Raw genomic sequence first — 27,963 nt, forward strand, 5'->3', positions numbered from 1 at the left:
TAATCATAAGAAGCTGTATATATTAAGTGTGTACAGATCTCCACTTGGTAACTTCACAGTGTTTCTAGATAAACTTGGCTATTTATTAGATGAACTTTATAATGTTGGTAACAACGTCCACAACAATCTAACCGGTGATTTTAATTGCAATTTACTAGTTGATGATAATTCATCTAAAGATTTCTTGAGATTGCTTAAATCCTATAATTTAATGCCTACGATTACAGCTACACCCACCAGAATTACACCAAATTCACAATCACTGTTGGATAATATTGTTTCTAATATACACTTAAATAAGGTAAATACTAAAGTTCTCAACTCCACCATATCTGATCACTTTCCCGTATTATCTTATTTAAACGTAGACCCACGTACACATTGTCAACATTCACATCTCACCAGAGTTTATTCGCAAGAAAACATTGACACATTTATATCCCTATTGGAATCCTCTGACTTGTCTGTTGTATATAATAGTCATTCATTTGAAGCAAGTTTTCAATACTTTCATGACTGTCTTCAACACTCATTCGATGTTGCCTTCCCCCTCCGTCCTATGAGAAGAGCTGCTTTATCGCATAAAAAACCTTGGGTTACTGAACAAATTCGCCACTTTTCTGTCATGCTCAAAAATCTTTCTGCCAGAGTTAAATGCTCAAATTGTCCTCTCCTTCATGATGAATACAGGGCAAAAAAAAAAGAATTATCGGAGATTATTGGAACTTTCCAAAAAAATCCTATAACAATGAGAGGGTAATTTCATCTAGTAATAAGTCCAAAACATCTTGGGATATTATTCGAGAGTCAACGGGAAAGTTTCATCAGCACATTCTCCCTAGAATAGCTCAATCCAGTGATAATGCACACATTGATATCACAAATTTAGCAAATGAATTCAGTAACCTTTTTACAATTACACCACCGTTACCCACCTCTCTTACCTCTTCTGCAAACTTGCTCCAGAGTCTAGTGCTTTTTCAATTTTTATTCATCCTTGTACGGAATCGGATTTACAAGCTATAATTTCAACCCTAGCTAACAAAAACTTTTCGGGCCCTGATCACATCCCAGGGAGAATATTATATCTCTCTTATAGATGCATAAAGGAACCTCTTCTATTTCTGAGTAATGAATCCCTTACTCAAGGGATTTTCCCATCTTCTCTCAAGCATTCCATTATTATCCCTTTATATAAAAATAAAGGCTGCCCCAATAATTTGGATAACTATAGGCCAATTGCTAAACAAAATGTCTTATCTAAAGTATTCGAAAAAGTATTCGAAAAAGTATTCTACAACCAATTAATGTCTTTCCTGGATAAATATGCCTTAATCTCCTCAAATCAACACGGCTTCCGTAAAAATCGCTCTACTACATCTGCTCTATTCCATGCCACTGACTTTATTTTGTCCTCACTTGACAACAAGCAAAAAACTGTAGGAATCTTTTATGACTTCTCCAAGGCATTTGATTTTGTGGATCACTCTCGCCTACTTCGTAAACTTAATTATTTTGGAGTGAGAGGCATTGCCAATAAATGGCTTCAGTCATACCTCAGCAATCGGACACAGGCTGTCTCACTGTCTGTAAATGGCAGTATATACTCTTCCAAAAGTACTTCTACCACCGTAGGAGTTCCTCAGGGTTCAATCTTAGGCCCAATCTTATTTTTAATGTACATACATGATTTAGCTCATTCCCTCAGTAATATTCCAGGTTCTAAAGTCATATTATATGCTGATGATACGAATACTTTACTTTCTTCTCCAACTCAAAATGACATTATTATGAGCTCTAAAAATGCAAATGATAGTATTTTAAGCTGGTGTACAGCTAACAAATTGATTTTAAACACACAAAAGACACACACTGTTCAATTTTGTGGTAATAGCAATGTTCTCGAGAGCATCCTAATTAGATTGGATAAAAAGTCTATTGAGAATGTGTCCCACACAAAATTCCTTGGTGCATACTTATGTAGTAATATGTCCTATGAGATGAATATTGACTTCTTAGCCAACAAACTAAGTTCAATCTGCTATCTATTAAGACACCTTAGGAACTCTGTTGATTTAAATATTCTTCTTACATTGTATTACGGTATCTTTTATTCTCGAATGTCATACAATATAATTTTTTGGGGCTCATCCCCTCATGCCTCCAAGGTGTTCACATTACAAAAACGTGCAATTAGAATCATTGCAAAAAAACCTTTTGATGCTCCCTCCAAGCCTATTTTTAAAGCACTTAACATTCTTCCACTCCCGTGTGTATATTTATTATCAATTTTAATTTTTGTACGTAATCTTGATTTGTTTATGCTCAATTGTGATGTTCACAAATATGAAACTAGGAATTGTAATAACATTCATTATCATACCATTAGGACTAACAGATCAAAGCTGGGCCTCAGAATTTATAATAAACTTCCTGCGCATTTGAAATCAATTCAGTCAATGCGGAGTCATTCAAAAGGAAGTTAAAATCTTTTCTTCATGAGAAGAATTATTATTCTGTTAACGAATACCTATTTGATTCCTCCAATTAAGCATTAATATCCTGTGAACATACAATTATTTATAATCTATTATATATATATATATATATACATTTCAAATTCACATTCACACAGGTCGCCACAGGCGAATATACAATCATAATAACACATAATAGAAATTGAAAGAAAGAGATAGAAACATAAATGCAAGACGATGACACACTGTGGCGTGGTGATGGAATGAAGGCCGAAAACACATTATATATATATATGCATTTTTTTTCCTTTCATGACGTGTCTTATATCTTTTGCTGTAAGGTCTCTAGACAAAACAAATTATTATTATTATTATTATTATTATTATTATTATTATTAAAGTGATGATGGAAAGCGACAAAATGAAAATGGATATGGTGCTCCAAAAGTGATTGCAAATGAGTTTGGCTCAATGGAGACGGAATATTTTTGCTGATTGGAATTTGCTCACTGTTGCAGGATGAGGGATCGCAGAGGGTGGGGTTGCAGCAGCAGAGGTATGGCAATGCAGCGCAAGGAGGCCACCGCATGGTGCATGCAATGCAGGCAGAGCTGGGTGTGGTGGTGCGCACGTTGGAGGTGCTACAACAGCTGCATGTGAGTAGCCCCCAAGGCAAACAGCCTTTTCACTGGTTATGCTGTATATTTTTACGCTCAATTTAATCGATTGATTCCTTTTCCACCCTCTGGAGAAATTTTACTTCGCATTTTAAGATGCTTTTAGATCCTCATTGGATATGTATTACTTTTTAATATTTGGTGGCACCTGTGGGAGTAATTGGTAGTGCTGTGCGAGTTTCATCTCGGCAGTCTAGACGAAACTTTCATTTCTCATTGGCATTGTCGGAATGGAACCCTTCCAATTGCAGCGAGAGTTGTGCCAGGGTCGGGAGTCCTGTTGAGACTCATGAAGTCTCAATCTTTTGAGACTTCCGGGCTTGGCGGGAATTTCCAATGAATAGAGGCAAAGATTATCGGTGGATAAAAACTGTGAATTTCGTCATAAAAATCTGTCAATTTCGGTTTAAAATTTCGTCATAAAACTGCAATTTCGTCATAAAAAAATACAGTTTCGTCATAAAAAGTCACTCGTCACAAATATTGTTTTTTATTCCAAGAACAATAATCACCAATAAAAATGCTTATTGGCATCTTAAATATATTTTTAATGGTAAAAACCATGACAAAGAAGGGTCAAAGCAAATGCTAAAGGAATAAGTTAAGCATTTGTTACATACACATCATAAACACTTTTTGCTCTGTATGTATGTATTTCAACCGCATACCGCTTGACAAACGTGATTTTGACATGGGGAATATTTTTGATTGGTCTAAATTTCATTGTCTCATTGGCCTGCATGATGTAAAAAACTTATAGTTTTTACTTAAATATAATATCAACACATGCAATTACATATGTGTTTGTCAATTATCTATATTTTTTTAATATGCCCTCTGAGATTATTCACACTCTGGAATTTAAAATTGGCTGAATCCTTATTTTACTAGAATTGAGATCCATTGGTCAAACTTGACTTTAATTATACATTTTTGGAAGTTTAGTGGTTCTTTTATTTATATTTCCATGCATGGAAAATCCTCTTCCTGCATCAGTCACTTTCAAAAGTTTTAGGACAAAGTTTGTGGCGCCACTTCTGCTTCTCAAGAAAATTTAGTTTCCCTTACTCCATTTGTTTTCCTTGCTCACGCACTGCAAATATTTCGCTTCCATGTGAAGATATATGAACAAAGAGGGAGAAGTTACTTGCTAAATTTATCGTTTCGTTTCGATCTTTGATGGATTTAATGATTAATTTTGTGTGCACACTCTGTGTCCTTGCTCCGGTTTTCACTGCTGGTCTGATATTATGTATTACAAAAATCTCAACGCCAGAAGCCGTGGTGGCGTAGTGGAGTTAATGCGACGTCGTCATAGTAAAGGTTGTTGGATCGATTCTCCTGATCGGAATTAATATCTCAACATTTTTTTTCCTTGTAACTCCTTTTGCATTTAATAATGGGTTTCAAATACTTTAAATTCGCTGTAACCGTTATATACTTTTTTTAATGGTAAATGGTGATATACAAGTTAAGAATTGGGCAAGGGTTGACGTATCATTTTTATGGATTGCTAGTACACATTTTGAACGTTAGGGATTTGCAAAAGGGGTAACCGTAACCCGACGGTAAGGGGCGCATTAAAACCCAGAGTTGGTATTAATTTAGTGATTTTAGATTGGCGATGAAGGGTCATACATAGCAGTTGATTATTGCATTAATTAGTTTAGAAAGCTGTTGATTATCATGATTTTCTGCAATGAGCTCCATACTTTTTCACCCGTCCCTTGAGACGGGTGATATGTGCGTCATTATATGACGTCCAACTTGACTTACATACAGCAAATAGCCTCTATAATCATCACATATTACTTCATTTGGGTTTTGCGTTGAATGTGTTTTCTAGTTTTCAATCAATGTAAAGATCCAACTAATTTGTCAGAACGGATTCATCCAAGTAATCGGCGAGCTGGTAATGGAAACCTGTTGATGTTATACCCTATTGCGAATGCACAATCTAGAATTTTATCCAATGAATTAGAAGAAGGCCTAAAGGGAGGAGATTGAAGTACTTCGGTTTGCGCTGATGATGGCGTAGAGGTCTCTTAAGATATTTTTTATTTCTTAGGGCTGTTTAGGCCTTCTTCTAATTCATTGGATAAAATTCTAGATTGTGCATTCGCAATAGGGTATAACATCAACAGGTTTCCATTACCAGCTCGCCGATTGCTTGGATGAATCCGTTCTGACAAATTAGTTGGATCTTTGCATTGATTGAAAACTAGAAAACACATTCAACGCAAAACTCAAATGAAGTAATATGTGATGATTATAGAGGCTATTTGCTGTATGTAAGTCAAGTTGGCCGTCATATAATGACGCACATATCACCCGTCTCAAGGGACGGGTGAAAAAGTATGGAGCTCATTGCAGAAAATCATGATAATCAACAGCTTTCTAAACTAATTAATGCAATAATCAACTGCTATGTATGACCCTTCATCGCCAATCTAAAATCACTAAGTTAATACCAACTCTGGGTTTTAATGCGCCCCTTACCGTCGGGTTACGGTTACCCCTTTTGCAAATCCCTAACGTTCAAAATGTGTACTAGCAATCCATAAAAATGATACGTCAACCCTTGCCCAATTCTTAACTTGTATATCACCATTTACCATTAAAAAAAGTATATAACGGTTACAGCGAATTTAAAGTATTTGAAACCCATTATTAAATGCAAAAGGAGTTACAAGGAAAAAAATGTTGAGATATTAATTCCGAGCAGGGGAATCGATCCAACAACCTTTACTATGACGACGTCGCATTAACTCCACTACGCCACCACGGCTTCTGGCGTTGAGATTTTTGTAATACATAATATCAGACCAGCAGTGAAAACCGGAGCAAGGACACAGAGTGTGCACACAAAATTAATCATTAAATCCATCAAAGATCGAAACGAAACGATAAATTTAGCAAGTAACTTCTCCCTCTTTGTTCATATATCTTCACATGGAAGCGAAATATTTGCAGTGCGTGAGCAAGGAAAACAAATGGAGTAAGGGAAACTAAATTTTCTTGAGAAGCAGAAGTGGCGCCACAAACTTTGTCCTAAAACTTTTGAAAGTGACTGTATATTTGCCACAGGTATTCACAGGGTTTTCACAAAATTTTCTACAAAATGGGGAAAAATCATTTTAAAGGGCAAGAATAGGGTTGTTCAAGCCTATCAGAACGGTCTAAAAAAACGATAGTATATCACTTCTGATGTAATTTAATTTTGATTGGGATGAATGACAGATGCGTTGAAAAAGTAATGATGGAATTATTAGTAATCAAAATTCGAACAATTTTAAACGCCGCCAAAAACGGTCCGCCATCTTGAAATAGAGGTGATGACGAAACAAGCCTGTACCCCCGATCGCTCAATGCCAATCTGAGCAGTCTGCATGCCGACTGGACATTTGCCAAGGTTATTCCTTATTTTGAAATGGCCTTTGTTGTGCATGAAGCTTCCGGATGGATTAAGGCGACGTAAAATCCATTCTTCAAGTTAGGCAGGCAACGTATGTAGTGTAATTGTTGACAGGAATTGAAAGTTTTGTATAGCTGCATTTGCAAGGAAACTACCTACGTGCAGTGAACTTTCATTTTGCCGCTAGTGCAAGTGAACAAAATTTGTGCCCTTAATGTACCCCTGAGTGAATTGATTGCATATAGACGATGAAGTAAAGAGTGAAGCGACAAGTGAAGTGAGTTGTGAATGTAACATCTTCGACGAAATTATTTATTTCTTCCATGCTGGTTCAATCAACCCTATACATTTCGATCTAAGGTATCTAACTATTGCGAAGGATATGTTTCATATTTGAGCTAGTTGTACTTAGAGGATACATCGAACGTATATTAATTTTCATTCGTTTGTTAGCTTCTAAGTTCTGTTTGATTTTATTACCTATTGCCAATTCATTTGGAGCATTCGTCAGTGTTTACATTTCACGAATTTCGTTGCGCTGTTGTTTGTTTTGGTCATATTTTGGTTACGGTAATAGTGAAAGTGAAATTCGAAGTTTTTTGATGTTACAATTACTGGTTTAGCTAGTTTAATAATTTGTTTCAGCCTATATTCATTTCATTGTCTTCGTAATGTCAATGTAAAATAACGTAAACTGATTCTAAGTCGTTAGTGATGAGTGGTAAGTGAGGTGTGGGGAATCCTTACGAACTTCAAGGAGTGCAAATTCTTTTGTGTGTGCAGAGTGATTGGAAAACCGATTGTCATGTTTTATTAGTGTTACATAATAGTGTTTTATATTTATTGTGAGCCAAGTTTTTTATTGAATCAGTTGATTTGGAATATACTGATTATACGTATCAAAAAGACAGCTCGTGAAATGTGTGTGTTGTAGTGCTATTTGTGATATGATGAGCAATAAATATGTACAAGTAAGGGTAATTTTGCTTATTATTACTCTTATTAAAGGATAAATTTGGATTTTCTTTAAACACTGATCTGGCGGCAGACGCTGGAGATCTTTGAAAAAGAGTGGAATAACCCTGCTGAGCCACTTCAAACACTGCAGTAGGGCATCTACAGGCTTGTGACGTCACACATCAATTCAAGATGGAAGTAGGGCTTTTTGGCGTAACGTAAAATTTGTCACTGTTTAAAGCCTTCTCTAAACATGTACAATGAAGAAAATAGCGTAAGATAATTGTCATTGCCCCTTCTGAAGCACGATCTTTCAATTTCTTAAATAAAAAAAATATGGTGAACAACCCTATTAGTGGAAGTACTGAAAATTCTTTTCCTTCTTCCTGAACTGATCTAACAGAATCCTTCAAAGCAGAATAGCCAAAATGTTCTTGAGTTTCTGTTAATGATTATATGAGGACATAAGCAACAATTGTGTCTAAGTCCTTCACATCAGTTGTCAATATACACCTTGAGTTAAATAATCTTCCCATGGCTGTAATAATGCTCCTCCCTGGGTCACTATACAAGGAATGACAACTAGATATTAGTCTTTATCCTATTTGCTTCAGGACCTCACACATGGAAAGTTTCACAGATTTTTTGATACTATTAAGCGAAGATTCATTTTCTTTTCCAAACTGTGCATTGCTGACTTGGGTAAAGGAATTCTATAAATTAAGGTTGATTCGGTTCTTAAATTTTTTCGGCTCTCGGTACCGTTCTGGTTCTCCCCCATCAGTTCTCGATACTCGGTTCCAAGGATGAACTCTATTTAAATTTGCCATTAATTCAGGTAATTAAACAACCACAAGAAGTGAATGAAAATAATTTCACGAAAAATGTTAATTAACAAGAAAGGTCTGTTAAAAAAACTCAAGATCGCCTCCATAATTTTATTTACCAAGTAAAAAAGTTAAATAACACATTGTTAAGAATGCATGATCGACCAACATGTCTCATTACATCAGGCAGCCACTGGTTCTTTCTCCAGGTTTTTTTTGTAACTTCTAAGTGAGATTAAAATACATTCTGTGATGTAACTAGCTTAAATTGTTACTTAAATTGACAACTGATTTGCATGCTTCACTCTCGCAGTTCTTATAACCTCAACAATAAACTGCTCAACACGCCGGTACAGCGACAACATTCATAAACTAAGCGGCCATGAATTAACGTAAAATTGTAATGCGGGGTTGCATTCTGCAGGATAACCACACTTCTCGACGGCTTGCATAGGTTTATCAACTTACGAATAGGCTCTGGAAACGCATCTTGCTCGTATATCGCAGAATTGCTGTATATACACATGAATCAATCTTAACACCACTCTCAGACGAAACGATTTCCCGCTGGTGCCGTTCACGGCACAGCACACGGCGCTGCAGAAAGTCGTTTCGTCTGAAAGCCGCCCGAATTTCACGTGAACGGCGGCCGGTGAAAAGTCGTTTCGTCTGAAAGCGGCCTCAATGTAGCATAGCCTATATTTCACGCCGTAGACGGAGCATCGCCGGGCCGGATTGAAATGGGCGCCTTGCCGTCAACGCAACGGTGTGATTCGACTCGTTTGAAGACATCCATAGATCTATAGCATGTTGAAAGAACGTCACCGTGCCGTGGCCGGCTGCAGGCGAAAGGTCAGCTTGTTTGAAAGCGGCCTACGTGGCAGCGACTACAGAATGTTACAATTTTGGCGAGAGCGACAAATTGACGACCCCTTAAATGCGCGTGCTAGGGAGCAACTCTCAAAAGAAGAAAGACATTGACGCCATGCAATTGGAAAGTAATATATGCGTTTTCAAACTTTTTTTTTTACTTTTTGGCCTTGAATACACTGCGAACCATTTCGGATTTGGTCGCCAAATTCAAATCCTCGCAACAGTTCCGAGCCGGTTCCAAAGCACCGACTTTATGCGCTCGGTTCTTGATACCGGTTTTTTAAGAAAACTTAAAGTATTTTTTACCGGCAACGGTGGAAAATATCGCGCCAAATTCGCAGAAAAAGTGCTTAAACGCGAAATTTCGTGGAACCAAGTGAATTTCGCGCAACCTTGAAAATTTCGCGTTATATTTCGCGTTTCGCGGTTCGCGAAAATTCGGTGCCCCTACCAATGAATATCACCATCAGCCGACGATTGAATTTACTATGTAAATATTTTCGACATTTACGGATTTAGTTACACAATAAAAATATTTCATTTAATGAATTATGCTCAACATTCAATTTTTCATGTTGTTCTTGATATAAATCTTGATGATACAGATAAATGTCCCAATGTGCCTTATGAAGTGTTGATTGGTTGTCTTGTCGCGACTGGACGACACTGCTACCTACTGGTAGGTCTTCTGCCTGGATAAGGTCCCGAAGGGAGAGCGAATCAAATGCTCATTGGGAGTAATTAACACAGCTTTTATTGTTCGTTCTTATTCAGTTCTTGCACTTGCACCGGGGGGGATTTGAGGCTGGCGCGCACGGAGGTGGAATGCTTGGGCAGAGAACTTACGTGGCGGCGAGTAGGGAGAGGCGGTGCCGATGTACGTGGATCTTGTTGTACCCGGCTCGATTCCCACTCGAGTCGTCGTTCGAGATCTACCGCAGCTCCCGCGTCTAGGTCCCGAAGAGTCCCCCGAGGAGAGTCGTAGCAGTCCCCGAACGACGAACTCGCTCTGCCCAAGCACTCCGCACTTGCTGTACTCCCACGAAAAACTGTCACCCGCGGGCCACAATTTCTGCCCTATATAGCTATTTTCTTGGGGTGCGGGTGGAGGGAAAGGGGTCGCAGCGGGAAAGGGTAGAGTACCCTCGGGCGTGGTCCGAATTCTAAGAAATGCTACTTGGACCCACGCACCCTAGGGCGGGAAAAGTAGCGTCCCGCCTCCTTTCCCGCCACGCAGAGTATCTTCCGATTACCACATCACCTCCTTGGCAAATAAATCTACGGGGGGGTGATTTGAAAAGGAGAGGGGTAGGTTTCATTGCGCTCCAGCCTCAAGTCAACATAAATATTTCATATAAGAACTCATACGAAAAAAAAAAAAAAACAATTCGCAACACAATTGACAAAAATAGACAATTACAACATACAAAAAACATTGAAAGAAACCACATGAAAAAATTCACAAAATTTTCATCGAGGGGAAAAAACAATTTAACAATGCAAATATCAAGAATAGACACTTAAACATAAAAAATAACTTGAAAAAAAACACGAACATATTTTAAAAAATCACTGAATGTTGCACTTAATGTGTCCAAAATAACTGTTTAGTCCTAAAATAAAATATAAAAAGCTCTACAACTTACGCTACCAAAGGATAACTGTGTCCATCGTCACTATAAACTCATAGAATAAAATATTTATAGAAAACACTGCACTGCATTTAATAAAAAGAATCTCTAAAATCACTGCACAAAAAATATAACACTTGTGTGTCCAAAGTCACACTGAGGAAAAAACAAATAAGCATAACATATAGAGCATAAAACCGAGTCTCCTGTCCTTTCACACACAAAAAGAATTGACGGCTCGGAGCACTGGGGGGGGGGGGGGGGGGGGGAATTGTCCGGGTGTCCTCGGGCGTCCGACGTGTCAAATCGGTGGATCCTTCTCCTCCAACGCGTACCTCCGAACGTTCCCACCAAAAGTGTGGTGAGTCGGAGTGCAGGGCGTCTCCGAGGGTGCGGCATGGTGAAGGGAGTAATTTCTAAGGGTGGATTCCACGACCTGGTAAGGGTCGAAGATTATAAGGATGACTTCGGGGGGTCGGGGGAGTGGGCAGCGACGCACTTTCTTCTTCGAGAGGTCTCGGAGAGGGCGTCCGGCGAGGCTCACAAGGGGGGGAGGGGGATGAGAGATCACTGCAGTCGGCACGGAAAGTGGGTTGCGTTGGCACAGGATCAGGTGGTAGGGGTAAAAGGTTACGGCGGTGGGCAATCAGGGTTCTACCGTGCTGAGTGCTTTGAATATCATAGGTGACTGGACTTCTCACCTTAATTACTTCATATGGCCCAATCCACCGAGAAGCGAGCTTTTTACTCGCGCCACCTGGAAGCTTCATATTTCTCAGTAGGACCATTTGTCCGACCATCAGCGGGGGAAGAGATATCCCTTGATTATTCCTCTCCCTGTCGCTCTCTAAGTTCTCTTTACTGAATTCTGCGGCTTGCGAATGCGCTATTTGCAGCCTTCTTTTTATTACCAATTCGTAGGGGGGTTCCTCGGCGTAAGAAACGCTTGAGGGTTCTAATACGGCATCCCACGGCATTTTAAGTTCTCTTCCGTACATTAAATAGGCAGGGGAATACCCGGTGATCCTATTTTTGCTATTCCGGTATACAAAAAGAGCAAAATTTAAATGGTCATCCCAGTCTGTGTGGTCCTGCGAGACATAGTGGGAAATTACATTCGCGAACGATTGATGCGCTCGTTCTAGGCGACCGTTGGCAGCGGGGTTGTAAGGGGAGGTAAATATCGACTTAATTTGCAAAAGTTTACAGACATTTTTCATTAGTTTGGAGGTGAAATTCGCACCACGGTCTGTCAAAAGGTATTTCGGTACTCCGTGACGACAGATAACATTTACCACAAAAGCTCGCGCGATTGTTTCCGCGGATTGGTTGGGAATGGCCACGGCCTCGGGATACCGGGTGAAGTGGTCCTGGCAGGTTAAGATGTACTGATTTCCGCGGGAAGATTTCGGAAGAGGCCCCACGATATCCAATGCTAATTTTTCGAGGGGGTAGGAGGTTTCTTCTGTGGGCTGAGTCGGTATCCTTTGGGTTCTTGCCTTTCTCTTCTTGCACATTAGACAGCCGTTAACATAGTTAGTCGTATCGACCGAGGATCCATCCCAAAAGAAGTGCCTGCGAACAAGTTCCAAAGTCTTCGTCACGCCTAGGTGTCCAGCTAATGGATTGTCATGACATCGCTCCATGATGTATCGACGCATAGCTTTTGGTGCACATAGGGAAAATTTAGGATCGGGTGTGCCGGGGATAACTTTATAAAGGAGTCCATCTTCATCGTAGAAAAAGGATGGGTCATGAATTCGGGCCAAGTCATGGAGGGATTTTAAATGGGGACAGTTTTGTTGCTCATGCAGTATTTTCTCCTTATCCCACGTTGGCTCGTGAGTGACCATCTCCACCTCGAGGGCGTTAATCCCGGGAATTATTCTGGATAGCGCGTCTACGTGGGGCAGTTGTTTGCCAGGTCGGTGCTGGATGTCGAACGTAAATTCAGTGATCTCCATGATCCAGCGCGCCAATCGCGGTTTCGGCTCTTTCTGCGTTAGCAGCCATTTTAGCGGCTTATGATCTGTATAGAGGGTGAAGGTTCGTCCGAGCAAGTATACGCGAAATTTTTTAATCATTTCCACCACTGCTAAGCACTCTAGTTCTGTTGCAGAATATGACTTCTCAGCTTTACGCAACTGCCGGCTGGCACAGGCCACAGGGTGCTCACCATCTTCAAAATTTTGCGCCAATATTCCTCCCAACGCTTGAGTAGAGGCGTCCGTGTAAAGAAGAAATGGTTTCGAAAAATCAGGAAATTTTAGAAGGGGTTGAGTGCAGAGAGCCAATCTTAATTTCTCAAACGCCTGTTGCTGTTCCTCTTCCCAAACAAATTCGTTGCCTTTTTTAATCAGCCGTGTGAGATGGCAAGAAACGTCCGCGAAATCCGGTATGAAACGTCTATAGTATCCGACGAGACCGAGGAAGGATTGTATTGCCTGAATATTCTTAGGTATAGGGAAGTTTTTTATGGCCTCAACTTTCTCTTTGTCCGGGCGTATTCCATCGACCGACACCACATGGCCCAAAAATCCTACTTGCTCCTTGAAGAAGTTACATTTTTGCGGCTTAAGTCGTAGGTTTGCACTACGTAATCGGCTAAAAACTTCTCGGAGCCCATTGATGTGGTCTTCGGGGGTAGAATCATAGCGTATGATGTCGTCCAGGTAGCAGGCGCAGCCATGGTTGATCATCCCACGAAGTACCTTCATCATTAAGCGCATGAACGTGGAGGGTGCATTCGCGAGTCCGAAGCTCATGCGGTTGCACTCGTAATGCCCGTCTGGTGTACTGAAGGCCGTGTATTGTTTACTTGCTTCATCCATCTCCACCTGCCAATACCCACTGCAGAGGTCCATCGTAGAAAAATATTTTGCCCCTCCTAATTGATCAAACGTCTCCTCGATATTTGGCAGAGGGAAAACTTCCTTAACGGTGACATTGTTAAGTGCCCGGTAGTCTACGCAAGGACGGTACTGCGGGATACCATTATTTGATGATGACTTCTTTTTCACCAGAATGAGAGGCGCAGCCCAAGGACTCGTAGAAGGTGATATGACACCTTGAGCGAGCATCTCATTAATTTCTTCCTCTAGAGTAGGTCGAAGGCCATGGGGTACGCGATAAGGTTGTTTTTTAATCGGTCGGGCGTCACCAACGTTAATAACGTGCTTCACTAGATTTGTACATCCGAGAGGAATGGATCCGTGGGTGAATATATCGGAATATTCGCTGATTAAATTTTTCAAGGAGTCTCTCGCGCCTTCCGGTACGCTATCAAAGTTAAATAGTGATAACAAATCACCATTTTTCGCCTCTTCTGGCCAAATTGGTGGTTCTTCCTTTCCCTCCTGAATGGATAAGAACATAATTTCCTCATTTTCTTCTTCCACACAAATCCCTGTTCCAGCTTTCAAGACTTGTTCGGAACTAGTAAGATTACTGAGGAGAACGTTCACGGCTCCATCGTCGGAAACTTTAGAGACAGAGGGGATTACAAGTGTCTCATTGTCCGCTCCCTCCACTGACACGACTTTTCCAGCTAATTCTTCATTCCAGGCGGCGATTAATACTGCAGAATAGGGGGGAATTTTTTCTCGTTTCTTCAAATATGCATACGTTCGAAACTTTTCTTGTCGGAGATCAGCGTTTTTATCATACATGTCGCATATCTCTTCCTTGGTCACAAGGTCATCTTGTAATTGCCTCTCGGCGGGAAAGATTGCGGTGCACGCCATTTCATCGTCAGTACTCCAAAATTTTCCTGGTAGAGTCCCTGACGGCCCAAAATAATTCTTTAGAGGATCAGTGATGCTTTGCTCATACCCATCGCATATCTCTCCCTTGGTCACAAGGTCATCTCGCGATTGCCTCTCGGCGGAAGAGATTGCGGTACATACCCTTTCATCGTCAGTACTCCAAAATTTCCCTGGTAGAGTCCCTGACGGCCCATAATACTCGTCAATCTCTCCCCTTTCTCCAAGATGATCCTGTTCTTGCCTTTCGGCCGGGATGATTTCGATAACCTCACATTTATCCTCTCCATTAGACTCGTCCACTGGCGTTTTCTCGTATTCCTCTCCACTTCCACTAATTCTCCTTATGGGTCCTGAAAATTCCTCAAGCATTATATCATTTGTCTCCCGAAAATTACTCAATCTATTTTGCGTTTCTGTTTCAACCGACCAGGATGTGTCAATGTCGATCAAATTTCCTACTGCGATGGAGGCCTGTTGGGGTAAAATCGGTTCCGGTAAGTCCTTATGTTTTTCTTCTTCCATAAAGAAAAGTAAATCCGTATCGTTAATTGGAATATAGTTTGATTTATTTTCCTTGCCACCACTAGTCTCTTCGGAAGAAATTAATTTTATCTCTTCCAAAGGGGCATCTCTCGAGAGCAACTCCACGGTGTGATCCGGTGTAATTTTGAAGGTGCCGCTAGCGAGGCATATTTGACTTCCATACTGCGTCATAAAATCTAATCCTAGTATACCATCATACTCCGTCTCTCCCAAGTCAACAATAAGAGCATCATGGGGGTATGGTATTCCACCTATTAAGCATGGAAGGTAGCTTTGGCCAGAAGTTTTTAAACAATGACCCGAGGCGCTCTTAATTGGTCGATTGTAAGGCAGAACCTGGAGAGTATGAAACGGAAATTTTTTCTCGTTTATAATGGTAACTGCTGCTCCGGTGTCCACTAAAAAACGGTAAGGCTTTCCCAATATTTGAACTCTTACTGCCATACCCGATACTGGAGATACTGCCAAAATTACTTCGTCCCCGACCTCGCGGCCGGGGTTATCCCATTTCCCGGTTTCTCGGAGGTCTTCTTGATGGGGCAATGGAGCGGGCGATGGCCGATTTCTTTACAAATTCCACAACACTGAAGTGGACATTCCTTGGAGAAGTGTGAATTTTCTCCACAATTATAGCAGCGATGGGGTTGCGAGCGACAGTACTTAGAAATATGACCTGTCTTTCCGCAAGAATAGCAGCTTCGGTTGGCATTTGTTGGGCGATCTTGAACGACAGGTTTATGGGCAGGAGAGGGTCTAGGAGAAGGGTGTGGGCGAAGGCCTTGTCTGTCAGGGATGTGGTTCACTTGAGGAAAGCTGGACGAAGAAAGGGAGAGTGAGGGTATTCTCCCGGCTTGGGGTAAAGGGATGTGGAAGGCAGGGTCATAGGGAAAGCTATCCAACATATGCACATACTGCGCGTCTATTTTTTTGGCGGCGTAACTCTTCACAGTCGCTTCCTCCTGCAGAGCATACTCTTCGGCCTCTAACATACTCTTTGGGTGTCTGACTTGCACAAAGCGACCTATTTCTTCTCTTAATCCCGACAAAAATTGCAAAAGAAGCCTGTTTCCTATCATCGCCGTGGCCACTTCCGAGGACGGATCCGCGAGCGTTTCCAGCAATTGCCTTGCAATTTTCCGAAGCCTTGTTGCGTAGCCTGCTACTGTTTCCAAAGGCTGCTGAGTGCAGCTGGAAAATAAGCGCTCGAGAGACAGAGGTGAAATGCGGGCAGAAAATCTTTGTTTTAAGTATCTAAGAAAATCACTGAAGCTTTTAACTACGTGTGGATTAGCCGACACATATTCAGCAGCGGAACCTGCCAAGCGTAAGCGCGCGACACATAACGTTTGAGGTTCGGTCCAAGCGCTTAAATTGCGAATTAAATCTAATTTTTCTAAAAAAGTTTCTACCGATACGTCATCATCCCCACTGAATAGCGGAATAAAATATACTTGTCCCCCAAGAGTGTGAGGGATGGCGGAATTAGGTGAAGGGGATGGCAGATTAGGTAAATTCTCAGAATGATTTGGGGTTATAGTATTAACGGATGGACAAAAATCAATTAAATCCGCGCTATGCTCCTGCCGAAATAATGGATTCGTGTTTTGTTTGAAAATAAAATTTTCCTGCGGCCAGGCCATAGTGAAGCAATACCAAAATTCAACACAAACAAAAATAAAATAAAGCACGAAAATAACAAAAAATCGGAATAAATGTCCTTTAGATTATTCACTGTAAAACTAGCTCCCGAAAATTACAATTAATTTTCCACCTGACACCAAAATGTCGCGACTGGACGACACTGCTACCTACTGGTAGGTCTTCTGCCTGGATAAGGTCCCGAAGGGAGAGCGAATCAAATGCTCATTGGGAGTAATTAACACAGCTTTTATTGTTCGTTCTTATTCAGTTCTTGCACTTGCACCGGGGGGGATTTGAGGCTGGCGCGCACGGAGGTGGAATGCTTGGGCAGAGAACTTACGTGGCGGCGAGTAGGGAGAGGCGGTGCCGATGTACGTGGATCTTGTTGTACCCGGCTCGATTCCCACTCGAGTCGTCGTTCGAGATCTACCGCAGCTCCCGCGTCTAGGTCCCGAAGAGTCCCCCGAGGAGAGTCGTAGCAGTCCCCGAACGACGAACTCGCTCTGCCCAAGCACTCCGCACTTGCTGTACTCCCACGAAAAACTGTCACCCGCGGGCCACAATTTCTGCCCTATATAGCTATTTTCTTGGGGTGCGGGTGGAGGGAAAGGGGTCGCAGCGGGAAAGGGTAGAGTACCCTCGGGCGTGGTCCGAATTCTAAGAAATGCTACTTGGACCCACGCACCCTAGGGCGGGAAAAGTAGCGTCCCGCCTCCTTTCCCGCCACGCAGAGTATCTTCCGATTACCACAGTCTCATATACATATGCCATGACCTTTACTAGACAAGATATTGCTTATGCTGTGTCAACGTTATGTAGATACAACAACAATTTCATTGTGGACCATTGTGTGTATGCTAAACGAAGTGTTGAGATGTTTAAAAGGTATGTTGAACTTTCGACTGGAAAAGTTTTGGAAGGGTATGCAGATGGAGACTTTGGCAGTAACAAGATTGATAGAGTATGTATCTTGTACTATCATTTGCAAAGGTCTTGCAACAAATCGAGCGACGCCCCTTTCGCTCCATTGTCGATTTCTGGCCACCATTTAGTTTGAATGATCACTATCTAGGTATGAATCTTCATGGTAGCTCGGGAACGACTCACGAACGGGTCATCGTGACACGGGAGTGAGACGTAGGAAATCATTACGATGTTCAGTTGAGTAAACGAGCGTAGATGTTGTTAAGTCGTCGCGGCGTTTGAGATTATTTTTGTACCCGTATTTGACTAGATTAGATAATTGAAAATATTTACCCGTTAAAATAGTGGGTACCTATGACGCCTGGCTTCCAATGGTAAACCCCAAAAGGCCGGCTGGGGGCACGATTTCGCCATTAGGAACACGGAAATCAACTCGCTCGTAAGCCTTTTTTTTAGGGATTCAACGTCGTTCAGGAGACTTTATATTAAGTTGTTGAAATATTTGTTCGATATAGAAGAATTAATAAATGAAAAAAATTAACTGGCAATTTTCCGTAAAAAAAACACGACTCTGTCGTCTCCACCATATTTAATTATTGGCATTATTTAGTTCTTTACGTAGGTTGAAGCTGATAAAGATAGCTCCATAGATAGCTCCACCTCTATGGATAGCTCCATAAGCTTTCTTCTTCATTAATTATCAATTTTTTAATTGGATAAATATATTTACACCGATGGAAATGTTTCTTCGGAAAAAAATGGAATTTTGATTGCCAAAAAAAATCGCTAGGCCTCATCGTTGCTAACAGAATGTGTCTCTATTTTTACTGTTTACATATCTAGGAGAGGCTTAAATTTTTACGATCGCACTAACATATTTAGTGATCATGTCGCATTAATCTTCTTTTTGTTATGATAAATTAGTTATTGTTTCGATTTTAATATTTCAGCCATTATTATATTATTAAGGACAATCAACTTAAAGAGTGACTTAATAGTACGACTTTCCCCCATCCATGAATGCCTCCATTGGTAAGGTTTCCAATAACAACAACGGACAGAGATTAAATTAAAAGTCAATTTAAACCAATATTCGCCCTTTTTTAGGGAGGGAAATACTTTGTGCATATATTAGGGAGGTAAAATACTTTGCGCATAATTTAGCCGCTCCATCAGCTCTTAACGCTGAATCGGGTGCTCCCGGGCCGTAGTTTTGTCAGCTAATAGGTCCTGCACCTCGTATTGCCCTACATCTTTATCCCAACTTTACCAGCCAGGGATGAGGAAGTAGGTTACCTGGAGTAAAACTTGCAGGCTGTAAGTGATTCTCACGTACTTCCAAAATAGTGTAAATAGGGCCAATTTGTAGCCCTATCATATACATGTTGATGCCACAATTTGCTTGAAGAAAATACGCACTAGAAAAATAGTTGATAAACACCTCAAGATAAGCCTTTCCTATATTTAAAAATAAGCGCCGTGGTGCGTGCACGATTAAGGATTACCATTGCATAGGTTATTCCTAGGATTGTACTTAGTAGATCAGCTAGTCTCACATTCTGTCCCTTTCCAACAAAATTACTGTATTAAAAAACACTGATTGTAGAATACTGAAGCCTAAAGTTTAAAAGTAAAATTCTTCACTTAATTTATATCTTTTTCTATCTCTAAGAAAAGTTTCCGTCACTGCTCATTTACGAAACGAAAAAGGGTAAAATTGTTCTGAAAAACTTTACTGGAGAAATTAACTTGGTAGGAAATGGCGACAAGTTGATGACAAATAGGCAGCATGCAACATAGACGGACAGCATAATCGCTGCAAAATATTATTCATAATTTTCTTTTTACAGTAAAACCTCTTTACATCGTAATGGAGGGGACCAAAATTTGGGCAATATGATGTATGGAGGTTCACTATAGAGAGGTTTTAGTGGTAGGCACCATTTTTTCATATCCTTGGGAAATGAAAGGTGCTACTGTCTTTTAAGCCAATATATTAATATATTTAAATATATAGATATGCATAACTGAACATATATTTACAATTTAATGATTACACAAAGGTATAAGTAAATTGTTGAAGAGGCCTTTTTAGAAAATAAATTAGTTAATGGGTTTACTTAAAATTTTTTTCTAACTCTCTCGAAATAATGTTTTCAATACCACGAGCACTTTTTAATGTCATTTTAACTGTAAATAAATCACTAGCTGTTTTCGTTAATGCCTTTTTACTTAAGAAATAATTCCCTGGTCTAAGGGTTGTAATTTACTAATAGTGTTCGGAGGAAAGAACAATAGTTTTATATTTCTAAACATAATTTCTTCATCCTCGTATTTAACTGCCTGAGTTTTTTTTATTTGTGCAGCCTAGCCAGTTTCTTCTGTTTTTCCTCGGTTGTTTAAAATAGATGTGAGGGTGAATGATGGTATTCCAAAGGTCACTGCCTTCTGCCTGTCCTCGTAGGTGGCTAGGAAAATTGCTAATTATGTGGCAATGTCAAGCAGTCGCCTTCTTTTATTTCTTGAATCCATCATCACCCTATGATTAATTAAGTAATTTTCATATTATTTCATATTTTATGGCAATTAATTGAAAATACTCCTTATTATATCTTTTAGAATTGATTTATCATTTTTATAACATGTGACTTGTTAAAGATTATAAAAAAATAAATAAACACGTGACTACAGCAAAAAATAGACAAAAAATTGAGCGTAATTTTGAAAATTTTGTTGAATTCCCTCTCTCCAAAATACAATGCACGTAGCGTTCTGAAGAAAAACTCTGTCGAGGGCACACAGAAACGCTTGGTCTGCGAAAGGACGTGATTTCCAGGTCAGAATGCTGGGCGAACCACTTCAGAATGCAGCGGCGACGGTAAAAAATTTCAATGCCCTACCGCGTATCAGCTAATTAGCTGCCTCCTTCACCTAACACTGCCTCGCATGGATTGATGTTCGTTCAGTATTGCTAGAAATTGACGTCCCGGACTCCCGATGGAATAGTCAGATTTCGCAGCATAAATACGCAGGCAAGACATATGACTGTCGCTAAGCGCAATAAATTTTAAACTACGATCGTTCACGAAAGCATTGAAAAAATTACCAAGGCGGTAGCAAGAAAGTGCTACACCGGGAAATATGGGAAAAATAATTGCGAAACTGCATTTGATTTATTTCAAGTCGCGGAAAATTCTTGAAATATTTTAATTTAAGAAGCGGAAGTAGCAATGCGGTCGAGTAATTCTGTCTCCATGGATGGGAGTGAAGTTAGTTGAAATATTTCCGTCAGCAAGTGATTATAGGCTGCGCTGGTCGCCTCTTTTATTAACTGAACATAGTATGTAGGCACTTACAAGAAAATAAAGCCATCAGTAAAAGAAAGCGAGTGCTATCGCGCGATTTTGACCATGATTCAAGAGAAAACGATGTGTTCTGTCTTCATTTACCGTCACTTAACCCCTCTACGCCGTCATGCATACCCAGTACGCGCCCTTTAAATTTCGTATGCCGCCGTCATGCGTACCCAGTACGCTTCCTGACCTACTGTTTATAATATTTTTTCTCCGCCAGATATTGTATGTTAAATTAAAACTAATTGCTCTATCTTTTGAAGAAATGTTTTTCCTTTCCAATAAAATATTCATAGCGGTTTTATGCCTTCAAGATTTTTTAAAAATGCCTCGATAAAATTCCGTTTTAAACCAGCGCCTTGACGACTTCGGTCCAAAAACTCATCGCCTTCTTTCAGCTGTTCTATCATGAAAACTTCCGCCTATTCTGCTCGAGAGACGTCTAGAAGGGTCAGCTACTTTAGCTTGAGATACGGTATCTTCTAAGCTCAATGCCATCTCTCCGTCTTCTCCTTGTTTGTCGTCACATCGAGCCCCAAGTGTGTTTGGTCCGCCTCGTTAGTCCTAAGCGTCCTAAGCGAAGGGGCCATGTGCTTCGCTCTGCATTTATTTTTTTATTTTTTTTCTGGACAGTAATCAAGGAAGATATGATTCCATCTAAACAGTCAGCATATACCAGGGCCCCTTCGAGATATTTTCTCGTCTCTTGAGGGAGCTTCTAAACCACGAGCTTCAGTCCACCCAGTCCACCAGAGTCATTCATGCTGTGTGGTGTTCGTTCAGGCAGTATGCTGATATTCTCATCGGGTGTACTTCATGTGTGTGGTATTTTTTTATAATTGGGGATCCTACGAAATGTGAATAGTATTGAAAGGCAAGAAAGAGACTCGGAAGTCTGTTTGTGTGTTAGGCTATAGTAAAATCATTGGTGGGGTGAATTTCAAGGACCTGTTATTGCATTCGTACGTAATGGAAAGAAAACGCCATTACAAGTGATGTATGAAGTTATTTAGGAGACTATTGAATGAGGCAGTCCTAAATTCATATGTTGTTCACAGGAAAAACACGTATAAAAATTGGACTTATCTTTTCGCGTGCCATTGGGCGAGATAATATTTTTGAAATATCCAACGTCATACGAACTGTTTCGACTTGGCCGTCACTCATTACACAATTTAGTACCAAGACTCACAAAAATTGATTTCCTAAAGACAATTCCTGCAGCTGGGAAGAAATCGAAGTCTCAAAGGAGGTGTGCAGTTTGTGTGCAACATGGGAAATGAAGAGTTTGCGTGTACTGTTGTGAAAAATGTGCAGTGGGATTATGTTTGGATTGCTTCAAATCATGTCAGAGCAGATTTTCTAAGGTAAATCATTTGAATCCTTGGATATTGACGTTTGAAACATTAGCATGTGATTACCTATATGAAATGATACAGTAATAATGGAACAAAGTCAGAGAAGTGGGCGGAGTGGTAAATTTTCAAGTAGGCGAAACGGGTAATCCTATCGAAAGTATCCAATCTGTAATGAAATTTTCAACCCCAAATAACAAAATTACATCATGTAGTTGTATTTTTTAAATGCATGGAATGTTAGAGATGTCGTAGCTTATTCGAAACCAAATAAAAATCTTTCAAAATTGAAAATTTATTCATTAGTTCATAAAAAGAGATACATAAAACAACAAATATTTTTTCAAATCGCTCGAAAAATTATTATATAGTAGCGCATTATAATACACAAGTTTACAAAAATTATCAACGATACTGATCGTATATTATGAAAGGTATAAATTATTGAATGATAGTATACCAAAAAGGCGAAGATTTTTAAATCTCATCCGGCCGCTGAGATGGGATTTAATTAAATGCCTGCCGCGCTTGAGGGGTTAATATTATTAGGATAGTTGGATGCCCTAACTAATGGTTAACGTGAACATTATTAAAGGTGTACAAGAAAAAAATAAGCGTGAAACATTTATCGCTGAAAATGTCATTCCATGTTCGTTATCGCGGCTGCATTAATGGTCTTTAGTTGTCTCGGTACGAAATGCGGAGGTAGTTAGGCCGTCTCGGGGGTGTCTCGTTGCTATGATATATAGAGGTTTTACGATATAAAGAGGTTCACTATAGAGAGGTTTGCCTATAAATTTACATGTAAATCTAACGGGACCAGAGGGTTGGTACGATGTATAGAGGTTTACGATGTAAAGAGGTTCACTACATAGAGGTTTTACTGTAATCAGATAAAATTGATCTATTTAAGAAATTACGTATATGGAACCTTAGATTATTACGATAGTTCTCATTCCAAAGGTTAATAATGTTGAGCAGTTACGGACCTGTAAAGGAAACCATATAGCATTAGGAATTACATTCACCAGTGATTCTGATTGGAGTTCCTTCAAGAAAACGCAATTGATTCGTCGTACCGCACTAACTACGCATGATTCCCGTCGCACGGTCATTTAAATTAGAAATTGTTGCAAAAAATGCTCAAATTCAACAGCTGGTACCCCCTTAACATAAATTTCAAAAATAAAAAAACTTTAAAATAAAATACGGCTGTGCGGAGGATAAAAAATTTTCAGCCACAGGAAGGACTTGAACGCGGGCCCCTCCTATCACCTGTTTATCCACTGAGCTATTTTTAGCAGAAGGTCAACAAGCGGTAATTTTGATTATTTGATGTTATTGTAACACTGAGCTCCTTCTTGTGCTTCTCTTACGGCTTCTCACTTGAATGAATTTCATCAAAATAATCACTTTCTTGGTATATTAGTCTTTTATTTGTTTATATGATTATAACTTGAGCACGGAGGCTTTCGCATACTCTATGTTTCGGCTGGTTAGTATATACAATAGGAATATAATGATGTTGTCGCCTGCGACTTCGGTATGGTATCGTCTTTTTAAGTTATTATTATTTGTTATTATGTTTCAAACTCGGTATTTGTATTCCTAGTGAAGCAAGCGTATACATTTATTACAAACAGAAATTCTGTTAAGATTTGCTTACGTCCTTCTTACTCGACTTGAAAGGTTTTATGAAATGAGCTGCAGTTCCACTGATGCCTTAAACATAAAACGTATGCCCAACAAACACATTTCCTAATACAATGTAACCTACTTAATGCAAGTAGATAATTCAATTAATAATGCTAAGTAAGTATCCTACATTATCCCGAATTCATCAGTGTATATGTAAATGATTGCATCTAAATAAGATAACTTAATCATGAACGACATAGCAGCTTAGAGTTATTATTTGCATTCACACTAATTCCCCACACAGAAAATAAACATCTATTAGATATCTAATAGATATCTACAGATAGATAAATAGTTATCTAATAGACATCTATCATAGATATCTATTAGATATATTATTGTCAAAATAGCAGCAGTTCTAATAGATATCTACGGTAGATGTCTATTAGATATCTACGGTAGATGTCTATTAGACATCTACTGTAGATGTCTATTAGATGTCTACTGTAGTTGTCTATTAGATATTTAATTATCTGTTTTATACTTATCTATATCTATAAAAAAATTTCTCATGCCTATGCTTGATGCAATTAACATTAATGAAAAAATTGTCGCCGCATGATCAAAATGAAAACTACAAAAAAAATACCGCGACATGGCATTGAACTTGTGTTCCCCACTCCGTAGCCAATCGCGCTCACCACTACACCAGCAGATCTTGTTGAGGAAAGTGTGCTTTTATGAAATATTATAACAATTGTTAAAATAACACTCGGAAATAAATTAATTACAGCCAAACTAAGTCCCATTCAATGGAATCATACATCTATTCATAGATGAAAATAGACAATATATAGGTAGATACAGTTGGCATAGTCGCCACGCATCGTTCTACGCGTCGCAAAATTTTTTAAGTCCGCCATCACTCCAGTAAGGAACCAATACATTTGTCCCTAAATCAAATGTTAAATCGCTTCCATAGCTCATGAATCGCGTTTTAAAACACACTTTCGGAGATGTATCCAAAATCGCCCCTTGTCACCTGCACATCTAATAGATGTCTAATAGATATCTATTAGATATACGTCTATTCATAGATGAAAATAGACAATATATAGATATCTATAGATATCTATTTTCCGTGTGGGAGATGTCTAATAGGCAACTATTATATATACATCTACCCGTAGATAAAATTAGACAAAATATAGATACAGTTGGCATAGTCGCCAGGCATGGTTCTACGCGTCGCAAAATTTTTTAAGTCCGTAATCACTCGAGTAAGGGACCAAAAAAAATGTCCCTTAATCAAATGTTAAATCGCTTCCATAGCTCAAGAATCGCATTTTAAAACACACTTTCGGAGATGGATCCAAAACCAGCCATTGTCACCTGCACATCTAATAGATGTCTAATAGGCAACTATTAGATATACATCTATCCGTAGATGAAAATAGATAAAATATAGATACAGTTGGCATAGTCGCCAGGCATGGTTCTACGCGTCGCAAAATTTTTTAAGTCCGTAATCACTCGAGTAAGGGACCAAAAAAAATGTCCCTTAATCAAATGTTAAATCGCTTCCATAGCTCAAGAATCGCGTTTTAAAACACACTTTCGGAGATGGATCCAAAACCAGCCATTGTCACCTGCACATCTAATAGATGTCTAATAGGCAAATATTAGATATACATCTATCCGTAGATGAAAATAGACAAAATATAGATACAGTTGGCATAGTCGCCAGGCATGGTTCTACGCGTCGCAAATTTTTTAAGTCCGTAATCACTCGAGTAAGGGACCAAAAAAAATGTCCCTTAATCAAATGTTAAATCGCTTCCATAGCTCAAGAATCGCGTTTTAAAACACACTTTCGGAGATGGATCCAAAACCAGCCATTGTCACCTGCACATCTAATAGATGTCTAATAGGCAACTATTAGATATACATCTATCCGTAGATGAAAATAGATAAAATATAGATACAGTTGGCATAGTCGCCAGGCATGGTTCTACGCGTCGCAAAATTTTTTAAGTCCGTAATCACTCGAGTAAGGGACCAAAAAAAATGTCCCTTAATCAAATGTTTAATCGCTTCCATAGCTCAAGAATCGCGTTTTAAAACACACTTTCGGAGATGGATCCAAAACCAGCCATTGTCACCTGCACATCTAATAGATGTCTAATAGGCATCTATTAGATATACATCTATCCGTAGATGAAAATAGACAAAATATAGATATCTATAGATATCTATTTTCCGTGTGGGTCAGCAGTAGAACATATTATCAAACAATACCTGTTGAAATCCGACAATCATTAAAAATGGGACTTTTAGCTAGCATTAAGTTTTCCTCGTCATACTTTGAATAAGTGGAAAGGAATACATCTTTACCGATTGACGGACGTCGGAGAACTCTGTTATTACTTACGCAACGATTAATGCCGATCAGCTTAACTAATTCATATTTTACGTGTTTGCTCAGATACTTATATGATGAAACACTGGGAATTTAAAAGCTGCCTCGTATCATATGTCGTAGATATTGTATTAAAACATCAACCCGAGTCGATAGATATAAACAAAAGTCTGCCATTTCACAGTGAACGACTCGTGATTTCCAGCTCTCTGAAAAGAGCTGAGATCACTCAGAAAGAGCCAAGCTACCAACTTTTTAAAATCTCTCCGAGGAATTACCTTCGATCTTTCCTACTGCATTAAATGCTACATTGTGTTTGGGGGAATATCATGAACATTGATTTCACTTAAATGGAAGCGGTCAAATCCCGAGACTGAAAAGGGTGACAAAATACCTCAACCACCCAATGACCCGTTCTCCATGCATTGAACCATGAAGACTAGTATTGGATTGTTGCATACACCCGAAACCCATACAATTTCCGGGCACAATCTTTGTGGAGCGAAAGTGGCGCCGCTCGATTTGTTGCAAGACTTTTGCAAATGATAGTACAGGGTATGTGTTCAAATTTGCTCGGGAAGCAGTGGCATGCTAGAGCAATAAACAGTCGTATGTAGCCCTGTCCACAACTGAGACAGAATATGTTAGTTTGTCTGCATGTGCTTCAAAAAGAATTGTTATATCTAAACTGTTGAGGTTGATTTTAAAGAAACATTTGAATATTGATGAAGGGGAAATGAGGACTCCTTCTGACTCATCTAACCAATGTAAGATTGTTGGGTCGTGAGTCCATATGTCCCTATAATGATAATCAGTCTGCAGTGAAGAATGCTAATGGTGTTGATGATTGTTCGGTAAACTTATCATTCGTATTGCCGCCGAGTGGTGCATTGTGTTTTTCTTTTGTTTTGTTTGTGTTCGCCGTAAGAGGGCAAAAGGTTCTCTTTTTTTTGATCCTCGAGACGAGGACAGTTGTTAGCAAGGACTAATACGAGACGCGTGCTTGTGCTTCGAACACCGAGGAGGAGCTGCCTCGGAGACCACGCGCCAGCTCGCCATGGCATTGAAGCCTCCGAATTTCGTGAGTACCATTCGGCGGCAATCCAGTGTAATACAGTCCACTCTCCCCTCTTTGATTATTAAACATTTTTTGGTCCTTCGGGCCGGATTTTGGCTTACCGAATCGCATATTTGTTGGGTGGATCCATTTGGTGAATCCACAACGTAATCATTTTGTTGGTTATCATATTTGAAATCATTATTTGTCGTGGCGAGTGCTTGGGGAAATATTTCTTTCCTGTTGATTCATTGGTATTTTTGCTATTCTTTGGTCGTTTTCTTTGGATTTGTGTCAGGCATTTCCATTTGTGTAGCATTGTTTCTTATTCATTTGAGTGAAGTTGATTTATCATGTGCGATAAAGAGAAGAGTAGTAGGCTTCTGAGGAGATTTCGATTAACTAAATCTAA

General features: G+C 39.6%; 1 protein-coding gene across 1 annotated transcript in view; it reads left to right on the forward strand.

The window, feature by feature from the left end:
- LOC124168126 (intraflagellar transport protein 81 homolog) overlaps positions 1-27,963 on the forward strand; it is a 328,055-nt gene that overhangs the window by 225,538 nt on the left and 74,554 nt on the right. Inside the window, exon 8 of the mRNA XM_046546249.1 lies at positions 2,996-3,133. Coding sequence (XP_046402205.1) covers positions 2,996-3,133 — 138 coding nt within the window. The remainder of the gene's footprint in view (positions 1-2,995; positions 3,134-27,963) is intronic.

This window comes from Ischnura elegans, chromosome 11 (genome assembly GCF_921293095.1).
Source record: "Ischnura elegans chromosome 11, ioIscEleg1.1, whole genome shotgun sequence".
NCBI lineage: Eukaryota > Metazoa > Arthropoda > Insecta > Odonata > Coenagrionidae > Ischnura > Ischnura elegans.